General features: G+C 44.7%; 1 protein-coding gene across 1 annotated transcript in view; it reads right to left on the bottom strand.

The window, feature by feature from the left end:
• The window catches only part of RCOR1 (REST corepressor 1), an 84,223-nt gene that overhangs the window by 40,631 nt on the left and 18,219 nt on the right, over nucleotides 1–25,373 (bottom strand). Inside the window, exon 3 of the mRNA XM_065838200.2 lies at nucleotides 1,797–1,880. Coding sequence (XP_065694272.1) covers nucleotides 1,797–1,880 — 84 coding nt within the window. The remainder of the gene's footprint in view (nucleotides 1–1,796; nucleotides 1,881–25,373) is intronic.

The following is a 25,373-nucleotide window of genomic DNA, read 5'->3' as shown; positions in this document are numbered from 1 at the left end:
TTTTGTTGGTTTTTTTTTGTTTGTTTGTTTGTTTTGTTTGGTTTGGTTTTTTTTTTACTACTACTAGATGCTCCATTTCGCAACTCCGTCCCTCTATATTGATGAGGCATTTGGGAGATATTCTGTGTGTCATGTATGGCACAAGAGCACCTCATTTCTCTACCCTAAATACCATATGAAATATTTATTTTTTTTTCCTGTTTCTTTTTTGGAAGGTGAAATCACAAATGAGCCTACACTCACTAGATTTTTGAATCTTATGAGAAATTTCTTCTTGCCCTCTTGTAATATTCATATTGTTTTCCCTAACTTATTTATTGTACCAGCAAGAGTCAACTGCTACCTAGTTTTTATTTAACGATGCCATACCACAGTTTTAATTACTTCTTAGGTTCATGATATTATATCCTTCTTATGCTCTATACTATCCTTGTATATTTTTGTGCCAACTGCCACAGAATATTTGGGCACAGATTACTTTATTAAATTCCACGTATCTTCACTCCTTTTTCTTCTGCATTCTCTCTTCCCTGTTCAAGAAACCTGTTTCCTATCAGGCACAAGTTAAATGTTTCAAAGCTGAGCCAGAATTCAAAAGACTCTCAGACTCAGGAAGCAGCTACAAGAATCCCATGTCACAGATGACCCATGAGCAGTCATGCCTTTTGGTGGAGGCAACAATTTCTTCCTTTCATATCTTTTTAGAGTTTCTAGCTGTGGATAAACATCAAATATATGTCTGTCCTCATCAGTCTTATTTAGTTCACCATACAACCACCAGCAGGGAGCAAAGAAACCACTGGTAGGACAGAAGGCAGACAATCCTTGGAAAGCCCTTTTTAACTGCAGTAATTTAAGGGGCAACTTGCTCAGTGGAACAAATGTCCCAGGGCAGAGCCCAGCCCTTTCATGACAGAGCCAGTTTGTGCACAATTTCTGCTGCTTTAATTTGTGTCTTGTGATGTGTCTCAGCTCTTGGGTCTGGGGCAAAACCAGGTATTAACTCCACAGTGCCACCACAACTGCAGAGGAACAGGAATGCAAGATTCTTATTCTTGGTCCCAGAATCAGAAAGGAGAAAAAAAAGTACAAACAAAGTCAAAAATAGCTCTGTTCAGCTCCCTCCCCCAAAAGCACTTAGGTGTAGTTACTGCATTCAAGCAGCAGCCCTTTAATCAAGGAGTCCTACTTATTCATGAGGAGAACTGTAGCTAGACAAACCTTTCAAACACTAGTTCTGCCATCTGGCAGCAGCACAGAGACTTGTTCCCAGACACACACAGAGTGTTGGTAATTGCCCTCACGTGGAATTCCAAGGCACTGCAATTGTTCTGGCATTTAAACCTCCATGGGCTCCAGATGTGGATTTTATTGTGTCTTTGTGGAAAGAAAAGGTACTACTAATTACCATATATTCTTCACCCCCCAAATACTTTTCATTTTGCTCTCCCCAGTTATTTCTGTCATCTTCTACAGCACCAGCAGCAGAAAAGCAGATTGTGTAGGCCCATGGATAAGTATCTGAAAGAATTCATACTAAGGAAGAAAGTATGTCACATTTCTCCTGGTTTCCCTGCCTCCGTGGATTCGATGCTCTGAGCAGCTGCCCAGTGGGAAACAAAGTTCTTCTGGGGATTGCTTTGTAGGCTTTTCTTCTTTCCGATGTTTAAATTAATTTCAGATCATAATTCAGATCAGGTCACAGAGATAACCTCTCTACTGAAAGTGGCAACTTTGCATTCTTGTAGTGATATACGTAAGGGAAAGGGGGAATAAAAGTATTTGAAAATACTTACATTTTGCTTCAGACAGATTCTGGTTAGGTGACCAGACCAGCATGCCGAGATTCTCTCTCTCCTGACTTCGCCGTGCAAGTTTGGCTTAAGAGAAAACAGATACAAACCAAGTTACAGAGAAAGTAATTTCAGATGCAAAATGGATACAAAAGTCACTTACCACATATCTGGAGCTTTTAATCAAGATACAAAACCCATCTGCAGAGTTAAAACCCCATCTTCACAATCAGACCTAAGGCTTTTCCTTGTTTATTCAACGCATCACCCCTATATAACATGACAGATACCGCACACTCAGTCTTTCATGCAGTACACTAAGTAGCATACGTTGGACCTAAATTAAAAGTTAATTAATGTTTCTCTTCCAGTATACTTGATTATTTTTCTTCCAGCCATCATTAAATGTAAAAGGGAGGAGCTAGGCTCAAGCAGCAGGCTCTAATCCCTTGACATCATGAGACCGTACTGTGCAGCTAGATTAACGCTTTATAGGGTAGACGTATACATGAACCTCCTGGGTTTCACTTCTGAGCACCTCCTCTCCTGCCCCAGCAACCCTTCTGCACCTCCATTCCCAGACAGACAGGAATGCCCACCAAGGTGACACCAGGTTCCCCCAGGTCAGAATCAGGTCGTCTGCTCAACCCCTCCAGAGAAATTCTTATGCATTCCCTCCCACGCTGGGTACATGCACCCACATTCAGAAACCAGGTCTGTTTCTAACCAACTTAACACCTGGTTGGCATGAGAGCTCTGAAAGTCTGACATGAAGAACCACAGCTGCATGTAGTTTGAAAGAGCAACCCTAAGCTACATTTCAACTCCTAGTTCTTGTGAATCTGCTGTTGTTCAGTCACAAGCAGTCAAAAGAGAAGAAGAGAAAAACTTGCTCCGTTGAGTCAGCACAAGCACAGCCAGCTCAACCACCCGCCCTGGCTGAGGGAAACTTGCAGGTCTTGTTATGAACAAGTGCCTGCAGTGCTACTTCCACTGCAAAACGTCACGTAGCACTGACATTTTATGCAATATTTCAACACAATGTTATTTTCTCGGTGCTGTGCTATTAAGACATATAACCACCACTTGATGACGCATTAAAAAAAATCCACTAACACAGAGGATGCAATGCCAGGACGGTGCCTTATGGCACAGGGGTTGAAATCAGAACATGATCTGCTCATGTGTCCCTGCTGCAGCAGGAGGCCTGGCAGCACCCAGCCCCTGCTCATCTGAGCACAGCATAAAGTTTACTAATTACAATGCTATGAACACTTATGGTTTCACCATTTTCAACCCGAAATCCACTCAGCTAAGAACAGTCAGGGTTGAGATGATGAAAACATTGTAATATTAAATTTAAAACACAAATAGCACGTATTAAAAATAATTAGTTGCCAGCAACATATTTACACTGAACTTTTTCTTAACTGCCCAAACATTAGTTTACATTGTTTCTCTTTTCTTGCCACAATAAAACAGAAAGTTTATTTTCATTACTAATTTCTGGATTTTCATGACAAACACCACGATTATCTTTCACACAGTTTTTTTCTTTTAACGGTCAGCAACCACACATACAAGATAGTTTGTGCACTGTGCATGTTCAATATTTCCTATGCAAGGCAGAAAAACAGGAATGAGAAAAGACAACAACAGCCTCTGGTGGCGAGAGACGGGGGTGGAGTCCAGATATGTACAAAGAACATGAAGGGTGTCTGAATTTATCATTGTAATACTGAATTTAAAATTATAACTTCACCAAAAACAAACAGAAAAAACCCACCAAAACAGTCTTGAAACATTGGTGATAAAATTTTACTTTGTCCCTAATTTCAAGTCTGCATCATGAATGCCAAAGGCAACCTTAACCTTCCCCTCTTATCAGCTTCTGCCCCTTGCTCTCCCTACACCACAGTCTGTCCAAATAAAAACTAGTGTAGAGTTCAAAACATGGAAAGAAAAAAAGTCTCTCTCCTCGCTTTGCATTGCACTGAAAAGCACGTCTCATCCCATAAAAATATACAGAAATCATCATCAGGTCTCCAGGAGGTCAAACACTTTGCACCCAAATCCCAACGCACCTCCCCACCCCCCGTAACCCACTGTAGTTCATGAGCCTGATGCCCAAATTCTGCCAACAAGGCTTAACACAAGGCATATCATCAGCCTGGCTTTACCACAGACTCATTCACTGAACTGGCAAAACCCACCTAACTCAGGAAAAGGGCAAAGTTTTCCCCTAGTTTCGCAGGCTGAACATCCTCCCTGACACAGCAGGTGGACATCCCAGCCCAGCTGTCCCATTCTAGAGAACACTGCCAGCCCAGCTCATCACAGGAAAGTGATGTTTCACCTCCCCAGTTAAAACCCCAAGTTACACTTTAGGTCAAAGGCAGTGCCTCAGGTCAGGAGTTTCCTACCTTCCAGCCCCAAATCTTCTCCCTAAGAGCCTGGAAAAAAACAACTCCCTGCGTCTCACACCCAGAACCAGAATCCCCTGCAGACGCTGGACTTCATGCAATCCCCAGGACCCCCTTTTTGCGCAATTCTCACAGCCCAGCTTCTTCCCCTCTGCCTTTCTCCAGCCTCTTGGTAGCAACCATGAGCCAAGTTACATTGCACTTGTAAGTGGGTGTGAAGTAGCAGCCCTGGTATTCCCACATCTCTCCTGCCCTGCCTCTCCACCCAAGCCCATGCGCATCCACCCTCAGGAGAGGCAGAGGCCAGTGCAAGGCAAGCTCTAAGGGTCAGTTAAAATTCTCTGCTGAGGACAGAAACAGCTACAAAGGCCAACACACATAGAAAGGTTGGGATCCTCAAATATCCGCACAGGCAGAAACTCCCTCCCTAATATCACCAGTGACTTAGCCTGTGACCCAGCTACTCCACCTTCCAGCACCACATCCTCCACATCACCCCTTCTCCAGCCCACAGACCCACATTTACCATCCCTCATAAGCAAGGCAGACACCACAGGCATTCTTCCAAGTCCAGCGTTGACCACATCACAAATACACCCAGCACAAGTATTCTTGCTACATGACATTAGCAAGGAAGAGCTGAAGAGCTTGCTCCGAATATGGGAGCACATTGGAATAGTTATTTCAGAGCAACAGCCATGGGAGGAGAAGAGGCTTATAGCAGAGTGGTTAGTGCATTCCTTCCCTGCACCACTCCAAGCACAGCTGCAAGGCTCACCAACACAAGGGAATTCTTTTCCCAGTCCCTGCTTCTGGACAAAGGATACCAGGGTGAATTCAAACACACTGCACTTCAGTGGCAAAGCTAAAAAGTTAATTCAGTTTAACCCAATATGTGTTTCATATAAAAATAGCCATGTAAGGAAGACAAGGGTCACTCTGTTTTAGGGGAACAGATCAATTTAGGATCAATGGGGTTTGCTTGTTCAAATAACTGCAGTTTAACCAGTGCAGCTTGTGTTTAGAGAAGCTGTATATTGGCATATAAGATCAACTGACATTTTGGTTAATCCCGCACTTTCATCTGGGCTACTCACCAGGTATTTGTAGTCTTAGCCATAGCCATTAGCTCCCCGTTCCAGCTGTTGTGGGAGCAAACACTGTTACCACTTTGCCACTGCTGACTCTCCTCTCTGTCCCATGTCTGGGAAGAATCATGGATGCTTCCTCCAACCCCAAGAAAAAGACCCTCTATTACAAGTAGCATCCCTGAAACTCAGTTCTAGTGCCAGAATTCACAGGGGATGCAAGTTCCCACTGCCTTTACTCAAGCAGATGTACAGGCCCAACCAGACATCCTATAGTGTTGCCTCTTTTACAGTACTTCCCATTCCTCTCTCTTCCCTCATCCTCTAGATGCACCCATATCCAACGAACCATATGCTGAAACACAGGAGGGAACTGCTCTAAGTTAAAACTCACTCTGTAAACAAAAGTTTACTTTTCAAGTTGGTGCCATTTACAGATCTAGTTTACTGCCCAAGCCCAAACACAGTTCAACTGGCACAAGGGAAGAGATAAGCCAGGGTAGAATATCCACAAGCCAACAGTATCCTAAAAAAAAAAAAAAGAAAAAGCTGCGGGGGCTTCCCCCCCCCAGAGCTGAAGGCATATCTCAACACCAGCATGTGGTTGACCATACTGTGTGTAGGAATATATTGATTTGCACAACAGAGAGACACATCGCTGTTGGAGTTGTATCACTTCTGCCCGCAGGCTGAGGCTCTCCATCCCTGGGCTGCACGTGCCAAGGCACCAGCCCAGCACCTGCAAGAGCAGAGCAGCACAAGGATGTGAAATCCCAACCTCCAGCAGCTACGGCTCTTCCCAAACTTTTGGAAAGCTGTTGCAAGTCTGCAGCAGAAAAAAACAAGAGAGGCTTCAACCAGCAGCAGCAGTCAGGTCAGACTCCAATAGGCATTAGGCTGGCAAAAAAAAAACAAAACACAACAACAACAAAAACAACAAACAATACACCACACCACACCACACACACCCCCCAACCATGTTGACTGAGTCTTTAAAGGAAGTCTTTTCCCTGCTGTGAAGGTTACCAGACACAACAGCCTCACTCCCCAGCATCTGTCTGTCCAATTTTCACTTGCATACAGAAAGATGTCAGTCCTGCTCTCCCACTACCACCCACAAAGTTTAAAGCCTCAGGGGTAAATCCACCTTAGACCCCGTACCTGAGTGATACCAGCTCACACAGGAGAAAGGGGGGGGGGGGGGGGGGGGGGGGGAGGAGGGGAGGGATGGAATAAAGAGAGAAATTTTTTTTTTGTCAATACAGAAAAACAAAAACAAAGCACACACAAACAACAACAACAAACAAGCCCACACACCATCAAACCCCAGTCAAAACTCTTAAAACTTACTCCCTTCCTCCCAGAGCCACACTCCTATGCCATATCTACTCCACACCACAGAGCAGAGGGTCAGCTCTGCCAGGACTGTCTGCAGAAACAGAGGAGAAAGGTGGAACTTGCAGGGAACTTAAAGGACACCAAAACCCTAAACACCCTTGTAAGTCCTCTGATGTGTTTATTGCCTTAAATCCTGGGTTTGGACCCCTTCCCTACTGCAAGAAATCTGCATGTTTCTCCTTACATCTGAGAGGTTCTTCTGCAGATATTGTAACTTCATATTTTCACTTTGGCAAACCAAAGTTGTACCAAGTGCTGTATGAATAAGCTCAGTGCTGAACATGCTGCAGCGTTTGTCATCATGAATACATTTGTGTTGACATGAAACCACAGATCTTTGTTCAGGCTCTCTCCAGAACGTTGCAAGAGAGCCAAGACACACGCACATGCCCTGCAGGCTCCTCAGCCAGCACACTTGGCAGTTGCTGCAAATGGACAACAAAGCAGGGCTGAAAGTAATAAGTGTGCTGCTCTGTCCACCTCTACCAGGGTGCTGGCAACTTAGGACACCTACCAAAGGTCAGTGCACCATACACATGAAGTCCCCACTACAGGTCAGAGAGATCTTCCCCAGCCTTTTGACCTCTCCTCAATTTGAAGTCAGCCATGGAGCAGCTGGAATCTGTACAGAAGGAAAGCTGTGCCTGGTAGAAATACCACTCCCTTCATCCCACCTGAATCTCTTTCTGCTGAGATGAACTCAGAGCCTCTGAAGAGCTGTGTCAAGAAGCCAGGGGGTGAAGTTTGCACTTCACAGCTTGAATCCATCTAACACTTCACCACTTCTGAATGGACGGGAGGTCCTGTTTAGCCAGCACTGCTCTGAGCTCCTGACACATGCTCCCTGCCTCTCCCCGTGCCCTGTGTTGACTCTGGAGTTTATCCCTCCAAGTCAAGCACATTCACTAGAAGCAACCTGACAAAATACAAAGCAAATAGCAGTTTCCCTAGTTATTAGCTCAAATCAGGTGGCTGCAAGATGAGACAAACAGCCAAGTGCATGCACAGGGAACAACAGGCCTGCACAAACAGGGATCTCTCTGCCTTTACCCCAACATGATAGTTCAGCAGCACCACTGTGAAAGAGGGAGGGAAGCTGTTTCCCCTTCCACCAGCACCAACAAAAGCAGGGAATTGGAGCTAAAAAGAAAAACAAAACAACAACAACAAAAAGGCTTTAACTCACATCAATTCCTAGTTTTCTACCACATATCCTAAGATACAAGGAAGGGGAATGAGAAACCAGGGACAAGCAGGACACCTCTATCAATCACAGCACCAGTTTAGGCTGTCTGAGGGACGGCTGGTGCAATGGCAGCATACACCATGATCAGGCAGGAAGGCAATGGTGCCCACCAGTGAGCAGGAGCCGAGAGCTGTGCATCTCCAGCCTGATGCATCCCATTTTATTTTTCCTCAAGTTAGAGAAGAAACGTGCCAGATTAAACTCAGTGGGAGTAGAGGCCTCTCAAAAGAGCCACCAATCACTCTGTCGCCTATTCTTTTGCTTCTGTGCAAGGCGGCGGTGCCAGCTCCCGCTTGAGCTCCTGCACTTGAGGGAGCTGCTCTGCCTCACAGCTCTCCCCAGGGATCCTGCACGTTCCAGCTGCGGCTGTGAGCTGTTCAAGAGCACTTTGCGCTCTGGTTTTGGCACCTGTACTGACCCCTCAGAGGGACGACCTCTGTCTCTTGCAGATTACAAGACATACTTAGCTTCCAGCTCCATCCTGCCCAAGTCAGTGTGAAGCTCTGCCAGGAGATCTCCAGCATTCTTCCTTCTCCAGAACCCTTTCAATAGTCTCTGGTGTGACTTTTTGCTGTTGCTGTTTGCACAAGTCCTCTGAGTTTCAAAGTAAAGCACGCTAACACGCAACTATGTTAGAGCACTGCAACACGCACCATGAAGAGTGGGAATTAACTGCTAGTCAGTTCCTCCATTATTTAGAAACAGCAAAGGTTAACTTGGAAAAGCATGTCCACTGTCAGGTGCTCAGAGATACATATTTCTGTATCTTCTTTGGAAGGCAAACATGAGCAAATCAAAGTTTGAAAAGCACTTGCCATAGAAGTACAGGGAATTCTTCAGGTACTGATCATTTGCAAAGCAACAAGTAAGAAAATATTTCCAGATTGTAAACAACATATTTCATGAAATTGTTGAAGTTTACTGAACAACTGAAATCCCTAAGGTACAGGATGGCAAGATTCCCATCTACAAAGGCTACTGCATTACTAACAGCACTTACTGATCCCCCCATAACTGGTACTAACTCATTTTTAAATCACATACTACAGGTTTAAAAATAAAGACTAAGAAACACCTATTTAACCCTCAACATTTTATATAAACTTAACTCCCAACATTATATATAAAACATTGTATGTATAAAGCATTGTATAATACCCAAAGGTGAATAGGTGTTTTTATTGCTTGGGGAGGAGCTGGAACTGACATAACAACTCAGCTGTTGAATACTGTTGAAAGTAGTTTTGGACCAAGTCTAAATGTATTTACTTCTAATGAAGTGAGACTAAACAAGTGCTCCTGTTCCCAATCCTGTATTTTCTTTATCAATGCAGACTGTTTATTGCATATGGTGAAATCCCCTGCTTACAGTACCCATGATGAAACAAAATAAGGCAAAGGATGTATTGGCTCCCATAGTTTTAAAAACTTGCTCTCACTGGGTCATTGATATCAGTCAGGTTCACAGCGAACTGTAAACGCACAGTTGCAATACAGCAACAAAACACCTATGTAGCACAAGAGAATTCAAACAAATTTGAGAGTCAGAAGAAAAGCTTTTTCCACCTTCCTTCCCTGCTGCTGGCACTGGCGTCTCAATCAGCAACTCAAAGACGTCTGAAGAACTCTGCTGCCCATCTCCACCTCCTTCAGCATGTGACTTCTCCTCCAGTCAGCAGATAATGCTTGTGATTCCCTTTCATCCGTGTTTTCTGAGGACTCCCTAGATACAGGAGCTGGTACCTCACAGAAATACCATCTCTGTACACGCTATAGCAGCATGAAATGCAGCAGATTTTAGACTGGAATAATGCAAGTCGAGGAACGTTTTTCTAATTAAAAACTTAAAAATTAAGCAGCAGTTAGCTGTTCCTATACATGACTACACCCGGCTGGAACTATAATCTATATGCAAATAAAGTTCTGAGAGCATTTTTGTATCTGCCTAGGGAAACAAAGGTGACTCTTTGGGTTTCTATACAGAGCAGCAGCAGTGGAAATGCAGGCTGAAGAGCTGTATTGCCTCAAAATAACTGTAGGTGCTGTGCTACAAAAAACCCCACACTATCACACATCACAACAGTGTGAAAAATATTGCTTCAAAAATTACTCAGTTAAAGATTAATCATCCAGCAATCATTACAAAGGTCACTCTGCAGTGATAAAAATTATTACCATTAGAAGAACTGGAAGAGAAAATGAGAAAAAGTATGGCTAGCAATACAGTTTCTTTTTCTTTAAAGTAATCGAGTTCAACCCATACTAAGTCTGAACTTCACATCTTTGTATTTTTTGTATTTTTTTAAATTTTATTTTAAACTTTTTTAAGAACATATCTGATGCAAGATGCCTTTGCAGTTGAAGAGCTAGCAATAAAGCAAAAGCTGTGGCCTACATTTTCCCCACAGCCCAGGCCAGACCAAACAATAAAGCCTGAACAGATGTTGAGGCCTCGCCTTGATTTTTTTTTTTTTTCCTGAATAATAGGAGTCTGCTCATTCTTTCCTGCAAGCAGGTGGCACCAATGTGCAGCCATAGATGAGGTCTGAATAACTATACAAGCAAACAGGCTTTCAATACATAAGTGTGTAAAATTATTTTTTCTACATGCATGCAATTCCAATCAGAGCTCTGCAGTGAGTTCTGCATACAAAAGCCCTGCAACCCATACAGGAGCAGGAAACACATTAACATAACATCATAAGCATGAATATACCCCCACATTACACTCAGTATCAAGAAGCACACCTCTGCTAATTACAACAGGCTTTTGTCTAGACATGGCTGGGGTTTTGCACTGAAATGTGAAAGGGAGTTTGTTTGAACAGAGAGTTAAGTATAAAATTAAGAGGAGAAAATGTACGTTCAAGATTTTACCATAGATCTCTTGAAAGCCTTTTAACAATGTAAAAATTTGCACCACTTTTTTCAGTGAGGAGGGCTAGTAACTATACTACAGTGATCCTGAATGTAAAACCAAAACACAGAACAAAGCAAAAGCCTGCAGCACAGGCACTGGGTTGGAGCTCCAAGGCTCGCCTGCCCTCCTAAGTGCGCTTCTCCCCCTCAACATCACCGAGAGCAGCCCTGGCCTCCCCCGGCTGCACTTCAGAGCCACAGCAGCTCCAAAGCCCTGTCAGGAGGGCTGGGATGGGACTGGACACATGCCACCCTGCTGGTCAGCAGCAACAAAAGCAAGGACCACACATGGGGTCTCGTGGGCCCCACACACCCTGTGGCTACCACCCCATAACCCATGGCTACTACACTGGGCCCCATATCCTGGGATACACTCACAAACCTAAAAAAAAAAAAAAAAACAAAAAAAACCACCCACAACAACAAAAAAAACCCACACAACACAATGCAAGACCTCCACGGAGCCACATACTGAACCATTTTAAAGTTTGTTAAAAATAGGTAAATGCATGCACACAATTCATTCTGCAAGCCAAGCTATAAACTGAGCCAGGCTACAATGAGCCAACTACAGTAGGTTTCTGTTCCATCTCCCTGAACGCTGTCCCAATAAGATTTCCTTCCTTTCTCACACACTATTTCCCCTTCCACTTCCACTTAGGTGACCAAAAAGTCACACAGGCACACCTACATGTATGCAAGTAATACCCACGTAGAGAATTTAATATACAAAATAGGAACAACGATCATATAGCACAGTTCTCTCAAGTGTCAGATCTCGTGCTGCCAACTCCATTGCCAACCACCAAATCTATCTGAAGCCAGTCTACTGATGAGGAAGCAAAGATAAGGCAAGCACATCTTCCTCTCTTTCAATCACAGACCTTGATTCTGCAGTCTCCCTTGTTCCTTGACAATCAGTAACTCCTACACGCACAGCTCTGCATTCATATGGTCTCCCATTTCTTCACCAAACCAACCCTCAGCTCTTCCCACCCATTGAATGGGGCCCTCTGTTGTGTTTCCTTACCCTCAGCAGCAAGAAGAGCTGTTTGGGCCCAGTCCTGCCTGTTATTCACAGGCAGCGCTTAGGAATAACAAGACCAGGACCAGTAAAGAGACTTCCTGTGCCTGGCACTGTCTCCGAAACGTTGGATTTAATGGCCCTTTTTAGGATCGGGGCGGGGGGGAAGGGGGAAAGTCCATCAAATCATCTAATCCTTTTTGAACCCATTTGTAATTTTGGCATCTACAACATCCTGTGGCAGAGTGCTACAATTTAATTATATGTTTATTGTCTGAAGAAGAACAAAGAAAGCCCATGCACAGACTCCTTTCTCAGCTCTGATGTTGCTAGCCAGTCACTTCATTTAGTGGTCCCATTTCCTGCCTTATTAGAAGCAGAGAATAACTGTGCCCCATCCATCTCCTCCATGTCTCTTGCTGCTTCACAGACCCTCTACCACGCTGCTGCTCTCAGTCATCTGTTTTCCAAGACAGTCTGGGCTTTTCTGCTTCTCCCTCATACAGAGCCAGGGAACAATTCCTGTACTTTATCTAGTTATGTACAGCTCTGAGAAGCATGTATGCATGGGGGAGGGATGGAAACGGGGCACAACCAGAACTGTACGCAGTGTTCGAGAAGAGGGTACACCGCAGGATTTATAAAACATGCCATAATGAGGTTCTGTTTTGTTCTCGGATGCTTTCATAACAGCTTTTAACAATACACTTGCCTTTTCACTATTACCATTGAGTCAATGAAAAAAAACACTATGACTCCCAAGATCTTTATCTGGAAAGGCAACAGCTAATTTAGAGACCACTACTGTACACATACAGTTAAGGGCTGTTACACCCTGCCCTACCCCCCTCCCCAAATATTATGTAGCACATTACAACAAGTGTCACCTGTCATTTTTGTAGCCATGCTGTCACAAGACTAAACAGGTTGCCCATTCCTCCATTCAGCAGATATCCGCACTGCCTCTGCAACCCCCTCCTCCCATACACATACTGTCTTTTACACAGACAAAAGGACAATTCAGCTGTTAGTAGTAAAAATAAAAAGCAAGCAACAAAAATAACAAGATATGTAATTTTAAATGGAGAACACCCAAGTGTCACTTTATTCAAAGAGTGAGAGGTACACAGTGGCTCAAACCCCCGGCTCCAGAACACCTTGTGTTTCTCCCAAGGCTTCTTCCCCCAGGAGACATGACCAAAGGAACAAGAAGCCAACAGAGTGCTTCTCAGACCTTGCAGTTCCCAGCATTCCCTTTCCCACCAAAGCAGCATTACCATTCAGATCACTGACCCAAGCATGTTCCCCTCCCCATCTCCAGCCATCCTTTCCCATTCCCCAGCACCCTTTGGGGAGTGAGGGGAAGGACCAGAAATGGAAGAGAGGAAAAGGTGGTTTTGCCTCTGCTCAGAAGCAACACTCCCACTACCCCAGATTCAGAAAGCATGGAACATCCTTAATCATACAGGAGACCTGGTTTCCCTGGTAAAGTTTTAAACTTTGCCTGCATAGGCTTGCACAAGCACTGGAAACCCAAACAAGCAGCATTTTACTCATCTTTCCTGCACAGTAAGGACAACCTGGACTGTTTCTATTGTCCAATGCAGTAAGAAAGAAAAGAAAAAATTCAGTCTCAAGCGTTCACAAAGCAGAGTGATTATTTTTCTATATTTTTAGCAACACATTTTCCCTTCCCACCCAAAGTTCACAACAGCATCCTTTTGACATAGCTTACACTGACCAGTGAAAGTAACGAGTACCTAGAAAGTGCCAGGGATATAAAATGTAGATTCTTGGTTTACATAAAGCAACTGGTTTCTTTTTTCACCACACTTCAAAAACCCTTGCCAAGAGATAGTCAGGAACAGATCTGACTAACTAGAACATGGTCTCCAAAAAGTATGGGATATGGGCACTTTTCTTCCTCCTCCTCACCCTACATCTCAGGAGTCGGGGTGGGGGGGGAATTAAAAGAGAACATAAAGAAAAAAAAGAAAAAAATCACAACCAGCTATGCTCAATGGCTTATGAACTAAGGCTACTGGGCAAATGTGTGACTGCTTGGCGAGACAGCAGTGTGAAGGGCATGCAGATAGGACACACTGGTGTCTCCAGCCAGACAAAAGTCAACTCGAAAGGTCAAATCAGAGAGAAATTCCATGTTACTCTACTCCCACAGTACCAAATCATTTTGCACAGCAGAATGAATCAATCAGCAACAGCTAAGCACAGTCAGCTCTCAAAGCCAGTAAAGATTTCTCACATTATTATTATTCTTTAAAACCTGGGTCAAATACCAACACTTTTCAAGGCCGTAAGCAGACAAGCCCACCACAGGACAGCAGCAGAGGCACATCTTCCAAAGCCAGCTGGGTGCCGTGGAGAGGCTGAACAGCCAGGAAGGCATCAGCACTGCTCTGCCCTGCTGGAGGTGTTGGCCTCCAAGAGCAGCAGAATTGGGCCCTACAAGCACACCTAGGGGAGACCTGACCTCCATGCCAAAGTCACCTGAACTAACCCACTGCTACCTGAAGCTGGTTTTGCAGAGGTTACGCAAGCAGCCAGGCTGGCAGAACAGGAGACACCAGCATCCTGAAAAGGGGGCACAGCCTCCTCTCCTGACGCAGCCACCTCCAGCAGCAGATACCTGTCCTCAGGCCAACATGAGCATACGAAAAGCTTATACATCAAATCCCACCCAGCACTGAGTCATGCACTTATGTGGTGTGCAACTGCAATCAACAGGCTGCGAGCATGCCCAGTTTAACCCACACAAATCCGACTTTTAAATGTCTGCGACAGTTGCATATCCTCCTCTCACCCCCATCCATGACAGTCTTCCAGGTCCTTATCCTCACAGCACCCCTACCAGCAGATGAGCGCTTTTATCAACACACACACATGCAAAGCACCAAGCACCAGGCTCACAGGAGTTGAACCAGGTTTCCCAGGCCCCGTGTTAGAGCCCCAACTGTGGGTCATTCTTCCTCATCATCCCACTCTCAGAAATCAAACAGGAACCCATAAATAACATATTTGTAGTATTTCAAATCAAATCTTAAAAACCTAGTCTGCTTGCAGCTCTCCTTGGAGCTGACTGGCGTATTCATTAGCTCACAAGCTCCCCAAGGCACAGACAGTCCCTCTCTTTCTGTCTGTACAGGGCCCAGCTCAACAGGGTGCTGTAAGGATAATATTCATATCCAAGAACACAAAGTCAGATTTAACGTGCCCTTGAAATGCAGGCAGCTCCTGGATCACATTTTTCTGACAGATTTCACAAGTCAGTTTGTTTTTTCCCATTTTTGCCAAATTCAGAGGCACAGTGAGGACTATATTTAAAATGCAGCTAACAATCACTGCAAATCTTAAAATTTTGTTTTTAACGTTCAACTTCTAGCAAAACACTATCCAAAACAAGTTCTCTGGTGTGTCTCCTTCTCCTGCCTTCAAAAGAGTCTCAGAACTAGTTTGTCTTGCACCTACATTAATAATTTCAGTGCAAGAAAGCAGTATGATAACGAGACAGGCTAGGCACTTAATTCGTCATTGCTCCGCACCAAGCACCACCTTGGACTCTTTCTGCACTGCTGGTCTGCCCATACTCCCAAATTTATGCCAAATGTAACCGATCCTAAAAGGTGCCAAGTAACAGCAAACCAAACCCTGGAGAGCCAGGTGCTCAGTAATAGGCAGTAGCAAGTACACTTGCAGCCCAGGGGAACAAAACAGGGGCACAGCTCTGCAAAGATGTTGAATTTTCCTGAGCTGCCCCTGCTTTGGGATCACAAATGCTCCTTCTGCAGTGCCAGCATTTGCATACCACAGCATATTTACAAAGAAATCAATCAGGACACAAGCATGAAGGTGAGGATGGAAAAGCAGCCTGTAGTGCTTGGGGCACCCTGCAGAAAAGCACGCGGCTGGCTTTCTGTGCTGCTTAGATGCTTCAGGGAAAAGCAAACCAGTTACAACCTATCCACGTCTAAAGCATGATCCCCTTCCCCACTCCGTGTAACAAAGAAGACAGAAGTTTGCAGGCTCAAGGCCTTACAAGCTCTCTAAAACACAAGCACCACGTGGCGAGCGTCAGGAGCAGAGCTCACACAAAGAGCCAAGAGGCAGCAGGAGGCAGAGTGGAGAGGGCTGGGAAAGCCTCGGCAGCCAGGAGACCTGCCGGGAGAAGGGGAGACTGAGCCTTATTCTCCAGCCATCACCACAAGGAAGCGAGCACAAATGGAATGGGGAGGCTGAGCAGATAAGGAGAAGGCAGCCGAACACCAGCCTGGCAGTGTAGATAAATAGAGGAGCCAAGACTCTGTAGGAAGGAGAAAAGTGCAGTTTGGCTGAGAGCTGAGGGGGAACCCAGCTTAGCGCTGCCCTGGGAGAGGAAGGGGGAGACGCTTCCCAACAAAGCAGAGGAAAGCAGTTTGCACTGTGCTTACCTGCCCTGTAACATGTTCCTCACACCATGGTCCTTCTCACACACACGCAGATACACAGCTACAGAATTAATTTTACCACGTTCAGGGTCATTAGTCTTTCCAATCTGAGGACCAAGATCCTATTCACCACTTAAATGCCTCTTTATTGAGGCTAAAAATTCTTCCGTTTTCTCCATTGAAAAAGAAAGAAAATAAAATCCCTTTTAGACATAATTCATGCTCAGAGCAAAACATCCCCTCTCCCCCTTCCTTCCAAAACCCATCATCACAGTGAAAGCAGCCAGAGCGTCCCTGCCTGTCTGTAGAGCCCAAAGGTCTCATTTTCCCTTCCCACAAATTATATAATGTAAAAAAATGCAGTGGCCAGCCCCCAGGAGCTCTTTGACAGGAATACAGCTGTGCCTCCTCACACATCAGTTTTGTTGCCTGGCACTGCACAGGACAAATTCAAAACCAGTAGCTCTCCACAGGGCACCATATTGTGCCCCAGCCACAGAAGGAGGCGTTAAGCGACGGTCCCTGTCCTACACCCAGTGCTACCACTCTGGCCACTTTGGAGCAGCACCTCAATGCTATCATCTTCTCAGCATCAGTGACCCTCTTGTTCTGCCACCAGGTCACTTAAAATCCAAACATCAGCTCCACAGCTTGTAGAAATGGGCTTAATGGGGCTTGTACACATCCATACAGCAGTAAAAAACAAACACCAAAAAAAGCCACCACACAACACAAGAACAAGGCAGCAAGGGAAACAAAACACACATAACATAAACAGGACAGAGCCTCAGGGGAGGGGCAATATTTAGAAGAGTAGAGTTATTAGAGACTGAGAAGTTAAACCATGCTAAGGTTGCCAGGGCTTCAAAGGGGGGGGAAAAAAAGTCTGTGCAGAGCATCTTGGTGAACACAACAGCCTTACAGGTGCATGTGTGGGCTGGAGCAGAGAACAGCTGAGACACGGTGGCACCAGAGAGAAAAGCAGACTGTCAAAGAAAACTACAAGGCAAGGCAGGCCAGGGAATCCGCACCATTCACCCGCAGTGAGGGGCTCTGCCAAGCATTTTGAGACACTTCCATCTTCCTCAGCAGAAAAGCTGCACATCCTCTTCATTTCTGTCCCAGCCCGCACTATACTGAAAGACTACCATTCTCCCTGACATCTGGATTTTCATATGCTACTGTTTCAACAAAAGTTTGCCACCTTAAAGGAGAGACTACAAGACAGGTACTATGAAACAGGGACTAACAACCACCATTGTTAGAGCAGCTGAGCTCTGACCCGCGACTGGGAGCTGTAGGTACTGCTGCAGCATTGATTTCACCCCGTGCACTTGAAAGTCTTGAGTCTTCCACTTTGTGGCACCACTCAAATACAAATTACCAAGAGTTCAGTTATATCTATGTTGAAGGGAAAGAATCCGTGTCAAAATAATTCAGGGTAAGTTGACTCTACAGGCTTCTCTCTTCTATTCCTCCTCTTACTCCAGAAAAATCCCTCAGCCTCACCTCTCCCTCCATGCACGCACACAGCCCCTCACACATTAAACCAGTACTTGTTAGCACAGCCAAGGACACTGCTGAAAGCCTCAGCTCCCTTTAAGGCATGCCTCAATTGGTCCAGGTTTCTAACAATAAAACTACTTGTAGGCAGATATTCACAATACTGGCAGTAATTCTTGGTATAATTCCATTCATTAATACCTAGCCTGAATGTATTACAGCAAAGCAGGAAGAGTCCACAGCCTGTAAAATGTACCAAGCAAGCTCCAGTTAAAAAATAAACACTTAAGAGTAAATCAGCTTCACCAAACAAGACTTCTAAAGCTCTTTTCCTATAGCAGTTTTTTGCAGCATGCACTTGCAGTGCAAAGCAACAAGAACACCTTATTATATGTGTTGATAAGATCCCACCAGTGTAATGCCCACAGAAAGTGCTGGCTGTCTTCACTGCGCCCAAATGCAAGCAAGACTCCAAGCTGACTCTTGTCGCCACTTTGTACATCTCCACTTGCAGAGCCCTGTGTGAGGGCATCCAGCCGCAGCACTGTGACACGTTTGCCCTCCCACATCTCCACACACAGCTTTCCACAGCTGCCACAGCTCTGGGACCTTCCTGCAGGAGCACTCATGACATGTGCGGCTGCACGAGGCACAGAAGCAGCACGGAAATGGACTCCCTGAAGCCCCAGACAAACCCCATTTTTAAAAACCCTGTCATTCAGCAGGAATATGGCCTACGTTTTCTCAACAGCTGGATGCTACTTCTTTGCACACCCAGGTATTTCTCTAATATCACCAGCATAAGCTACAAACACCAGCTCTTCTGTTCCATCAAGGCTTGAACACCAACAGTGCTTGCAAGACCTTGGCACAAGGCGGGGAGACAGAAACATCCCTGATGAGCCCCAAGAAATTTGGGATGTTCATTTCCTCAAGGTCATGATTATCACAGGTGCCAGCATTGTGTCCAGGTTGCTAAGTCACACACTAGATCAACTCACATGGCTTCTAGCAACACAGTCCCAAAAACATCGGTCTTACACCCGTAGCCACCTTTTGCACAGTACTTCAGACTGCCAAGCTGCTGACTGCATGGCCTTGCTTGTTTCTGTGCCCCCCCCAAGAAAGGAAGAAGGAAGCCGCTTACAAAACTCCTTAAAATACCACCTTCTCATAACAGTACTCCAGATCTACTGCCAGCTGTTCCAGGCTTGCAGAATACGATGATCCTATTGCATCTGGTGCTGTCCTGAACCAGAGGCATCAACTTACACACAGGAGAGCTTCAATGACTCTTGCTGCTGAGTTCAGTTTAAACTTGCAAACAGAGTCCCCTTCAAAAACCTCCATTTCCCTCCTCTCACAGAACACAACGGTTCAACCACAAGTATGAACAAAAGACATTATTGGTCCAAGAGCAGTTCAACAATGAGTCCCAGAGCCCTGGCACGTCCCCCCACAACCTCAGCACCTCTTTATGCAACTGCCCAGTCACTATGTAGAAAAATCACATGAGACTAGCACAGATGCTGGGAGAGCAAGTTTTAAGTTATTCCTGCACAAGAAAAAGTATATAATTAAGCAACACCCAATAAATGTCTGGTTTTAATCTATTTGAGGATCCTTGCACTCTTGACTATAGCAATACACCAAGAAAACAGCACAGATATTTAACCTGCATAGAGGGAGTGCTATCTCCAGCAGAGAATTCCGCAGCAATTTCTAGGAAAGATGACACCAGGGCACCAAAGTTTCCACATCTCTGGCTTACTGCCCTTGGATAGTTCTTTTTGTGCAGAGTCGATAAGGCTGGAAAACTTGCTTCCATCTGACACTGACTGGTGATGCAACCTCCACCTCCCTCCCCACCCTGAGAGCAAAGCCCTTCTGAAATCCCACCCAAGGGACTACAAAGAACAAAATAATTACAACCCTTCTTTCCCCGCCCCCCCCCCCTTCCCCCCCCACCAAGCCCCACTTTGCCAGGGTGATGCCACTGGCAAGCTAAAGCTTTCACAATGAGTTTCTAGGTTGCTTCTCAATTCCTAAAACTGAAGGTCACAAGCAGGCAGGCTCAGCTAGTGCCCTGCAGTAATACTGCACAGAAGGCAAGGGCACCATGCCTTTGCACCACCAGCAAGAAGGAATTTCCCCTGTAGGAGCAGGGGAAAGACAAAAGAGACAGGGAACACACCAGCCTATGGTATGGAGAAATAAATGTAAGCACTTGTTTCTTGTAGCCATCTCCTGACAGAAGGGCACTGCAGAGTAGATCCCCCACAAGTGGTATGCGTATTCGCTAGGTGGTCAGTTGTTCCTTCATCAAGTTTAGAATCGGTCATGTACAACTTTACCTTGTGATGCTGGTGCCCTCCTGAACAGAGGTTTCAATTCACATATACAGGCTAAGGACATGCTACCAACACCGCTAAGAAAGCAGAATTTTCTACTTTCAGAAGCCCTTCCTCTGCTATTCCTACCGAACCATCAATTTTGGCTACTAGAAATTTTTTTTTAATAGAGGCAGCAATTATCATCCCAGGGTTTGCCATTTAGATATACTAACAATCTCTTCCCTGGTTCCCTTGGCACTACTCACTTGAAACAATCATACAACCCTACCACTTTTGCTATCATTTTAAAAAACATGGTGAGTTTCCCTTGTTCCTCTCCTTTCTTTGTTCAGGTGATTTCAAGGCCATCTACAATAGTATCATTCTCAGCACTGCCACTTGTGAATTAGAAAGGGAGCTTTCCCAGCCACCTAAATCCTTGGTAGAACTAGGCACACAGGCAGAGGACAGAGGGAAAGGTCCATGCCATGCCCCATGTTCTCACGGGTTAGACACTGTTCTGTCTCATTACATCCTAACATAATCAGTCTTATTCACTTCATGCATCATCTGGAGGTGTAATGTTTCCTGAAGTGTTGAAACACATGGAGTGAAAACTAGGTCTCTTTCTACCTGCCTCTTCCCAGAAGTTTTTGAAGAAGTCAGCTGTAGGAACTCAGAACTTCATTTGTTCACCTGGGCATAAGGAACACGTCATACCTAGTTGAGTTAGCCCATGAATTTCCATTAGGTGTGCTTTCAAATAAAGCTCTTTAATACAATGTACATTTACCACCATTGAGAAGTGAGAATAGAACATCACAGCACACTACGGTAACAAGTGTATTTGTTGCCAGTTGGTGTATCTCTAAAATGAGACAAAGGAGGGAGGAAGTGTCAGAAATAGAAAGTACCAATATCGTTAACTCAAACAGAAGGTTATGTATCCTGGGGGCTCTGAAATGGTACGTAAATAAAGACCTAGTGTCATAATGCAAACATAAAGAAACAAGTACAACATCCCAGTCTATTAAATGTGTCCTTCCTTGCGACATAGAAACAGCAAGGACAAAAGGTAAATCTGATCCCAAGCTATCACTAATCAAATTCATATATACTGATTTTCTTTTAAATGAAGCAAACATTTGAATTCATTAGTGGCAGAAAACATTCTGAATAACTTCAGTGTAGCAGTCATCTCCATTTAAAGCTTCTCACTTTTAATTCTACATATATCTCAGGAATATCCCTTCTGATTTTTCAACGCTGGACTTAGGGAGGGGAAAGTGGATTCTGAGAGCTAATGATTTTTTTTCCCCCTATCGAGTCCTCACAACTACTACATCGCATCCATGACCTTTCCATAGAGATTAAGTGCTGTTTGATGTACTGAATCTCGCCCTAGAGATCTATCTGGCCTTCATGAAACACAACGCTATCATCCATGAACCAGTCCCAGGTATCATTTACTTCTGGTTATAAGGACCTGTGTTAGTCTGACCTTCTGACTTTGAGCCCAGAGTTCACAAGACACCCATAAAACCACTTCATTCATTTATTATAACAAAAAAAAACAACAACAAAAAAAAAAACACCACAGAAAACCTGAGGGAATTATTTTCTTCTCATAGACCTAAAAGATCTGATCCTTGGAATGGGACTCCCTGCATTTCATTACTGATTCATGACAACCTTATCCTGCTAAGTTGCTTTGCAGCCAGAAGCCCCATGTTTTCTCCTCTCAAGCACTGTTACAACAAAAGCTTAGATCATCTGCTAGATTGCTTATGCAGTTCTGAAAAAAAGGCTGAATGAAAATGGATTTATTTCTGATTACCACAGAAAGTGACTGAACAGGGATGCTATGTGGGAAACCAGGTTTTGTTCCCTGGAGCAGAAGCAAGTCATTTTACCTTGGTTTCCTCTTGCCTTCAACTTGCAATGATACTCAGCACTTGCAGACACCCAAGCACAGGACTAGAAAGTCTGAAGGCCACAATGAGGACAGCATTCTGGGATCCACGGCAGAAAGAACTGCTGCACACACACGAGACAGGTAAAGACAGACCTTGGGGGAATTCTACCACAGTGCACTTCAAAGTGAGAAGACCACAGAAAGTCAACTCAAGTTACCTCCTGGAGGTAACAGTGGCTCATAGGAGGCTTCTATCCATCAAACCCAAAGAATCTCCCAGTATTAACAGTGTACCAACACAGGCAGATCACCATGCCTGCTGAAGAACAACTTCCACAGAAGACTGAGCTACAAAAATTCCCCTTCTGAGAAGGAAGGGAAAGGGACAAAGTGGAGTTCTGCAGGATAGCTACTGTCCTTTGCTGTCACACCCTCCATTATTTCATAACTTTTCCAGTGAAGACAGCAACAGCACTTTCACATCCACTTCCAGTGCTAATAGGAATAGACACCAGTGTCAGACCAGTTATCTGGGCAAGTCTCTTGGTAGCTGTGTCCCTTTTTCTTCAGACACAGGTCTTTCCAGGGCCCTAGATAAAATAGTTCCTGGCCTGACAGGGCAAAGCAGGAGCAGAAACCATTCACTCCAGAAGGACAAAAGACAGTGTCCTTGGGCTCACAGCCTCAGAGTGGTGTCTAGTAGGATACGAGATGCCTTGTCTACCTAGGAAGGTCTGAGGCTTCCCAAGCATTAATGATTTCATAAAACCTCTTTCTAAATAGGAGGTCCCATTGGGAAGGAGAAGAAAGGAAGGGGAAAGCAAGCTACTCACAACTGACTGGAGTTCCTCCATAAGGGTTAGAGAGCCTTAACTACAGCAGATTAAATTCACACTAGCTCAGCTCATACAGGAAAAGCTTTTTTGTATGGACAAGGAATTTTTCACTGGTAACACTCAGAACCCTACGTCTCCGCAGATCTGCAGCCAGAATTGTGCTACACAGATTTAGTTTTTCTTAAACTACTAAAAGAAAATAGCAGGAGGATGATACCCATACACCTGAGCTATCACAAGGAGTTCCTGAAGTTCTTATATCCAGGAATCTCACTGCAGAGTACAGTCAGCCTACTTAGAGCTGCTACACCAAGCAGGGGCAGTCAAGACATAACCCAAATCCTTCTACACATAGGGAAGGTGAGGGCAAGTTAAACTGCGCAGTGTTATCAGTGAAAAAGTAGTCACAGCACACGCTGTTCCACTCTTGCAGTGGCAGGAGGCTGCTCCATCGTTATACTGGAGTCAATTCAGCAGCAGAACTTCACCAGGCAACTGAAATCCTCTGTGCCCATCTGGTGTGCTCCTCCTCTGAGGCTGCTGAACTAAGCCTTCTTTCTCTACAGTCAAGACAGACAGGAACCTTCAAGTTGAGTCCAAGGATGCTCTGACATTCTGCAGCATCTTCACACACAGTACCTTTGTAGGGAATATTGCCAAAATACAATAGAAGGGCAAAGCAGGACCAGCTCCACTCTCCCTCAAATGCCACATGTTTCTCCATAATGAAACTTGATTTGTTATTCTGTGCTGAGATAAAGTCTAGCCCTAGCTCACGATTACTGATGCTAATAAAAAGGAATTTTAACTCTGGCTGGTAAAAGTTGGATGGAAAAAAAATGAGGTTGAAGTACCCAGTTATTTACAGCACTGCAGACTTCCTGTTTTGATGCAAGTCAGCAAGATCTGGAAAATCCAGGAACAAAAAGCAGTAGTTAAAGAGGATAAATTAGTTACAGAGAAGCTAATGATCTATCTCTGTTAGACTTCAGAACAGAGGAAACTGCCTCTATGTCTATCCTTTTCTAGCAGTCTTTCAAAGACTAATGTACAGGAAAATGAAAGAATAAATGAGTGAACTAGAAAGAAAAGCAAGCCATAAGAAAGGATGCTATCTATGCCTTTGCTTATCTATGGCTATGCCTACTTCCCCAGTCCATCCTTCCTCGTGTGCCACATCAGTTTATTCCAACCAGGTGCTGCAGCAGCAGGTACCGAGCGCAGAGCCTTCAGGAGGCAGAAGTGATCCTGAAAAGTTCAGAACAGCAAGTCTTACCTCTGCACCAGATGAACTGCCTGAAAAAGATCACTGGAGACAGCTATCAAAATGAAAAGCTAAAACCAATAAGGACAAGACATTTAGGTTCTAGAAATATTGTTGGTTTTAATCACAAAATCTCCCAGAGTACTAAAAAAAACTTTTAACATTACTAAGATTTAATCAAGTCTCTTGCCAACGTACAATTTTGGAGAATCACAGGTGATGGGATAAGACAATACTGTGGATTAAAACCTGCTACATGAAAATAAAAAGTAGAGGAGGGGAGGGGGGAAGAAAAAAAAAAAGATAAAACATACACACACCACCACACAATTCTTTCACATCGTAAATTGGGAAAGGAGAAATGGCAATACAAGGCCCAGCCTACAGTCCTTCAACCCAAAGGGACTTGTTCCACTGCCCTATCTGGGCTCTGGTTCAATGGCATTTATGCTTTGAAGTTCACAGATTCACTCCATAGCAGTTAAGCACAGAACCATCCCCAGAGCCTTCCCTCTATGTACCCTGTGTATTGACAGAGCTGTGCTTTGTATGACCATAGTGCACTGCTTCGCAGCAAGCTCTGCTGATCAAGGGTGGGGTTTGCTGGCCACACTGCACCTACATTAGGGACTTCTGCCTGCCAGCAGCTGACCCACATCGTCAACTCAGATGAGCTAACACCATATCCCACCATCACAAGTCTGAATACCGCCAATAATTCCAAGTTTATTTTTAAAGCTATAATTGACAAAGCCATGAGGAAAAAACTTTGCAAACTAACAACAGAGCCACTCAGCTAACCCTCAATCAGAGCCAGTCACAGTGTAGTTAGGAATGATGGGCTCAAGGACTGCTCTCAAAATACCAGTAACATCGCTCCCTGCTCCCCTACAAGCAGTTCTACAGCAGAACATGGTGCTGCACACCTTCCTTCCAAGCCCCTGGACCAATTACTGACAAAGATCATTCACTTTAAAACATAAAACTTCAGAGAGCTGAGAAGACACAAGCAGCAGGCAGCCAAGGCTTCCAGCAACTGCTCCTGAACCTGGGGGCTCCAGCCAGGCTCCCCCACACACACCACACCAAGCAAGGATAAAGCCAGCATGACACACTTCAGACTCACTCCTTAGCCCACCAGATTGTTCACACTCTGACAATTCAAAAGCAAGTTTCCAGGAATAAGCAG

This window comes from Patagioenas fasciata, chromosome 5 (assembly GCF_037038585.1).
Source record: "Patagioenas fasciata isolate bPatFas1 chromosome 5, bPatFas1.hap1, whole genome shotgun sequence".
NCBI lineage: Eukaryota > Metazoa > Chordata > Aves > Columbiformes > Columbidae > Patagioenas > Patagioenas fasciata.
The sequence above is the reverse complement of the archived record's forward strand: the minus strand, read 5'-3'. Positions and strand labels throughout refer to the sequence as shown.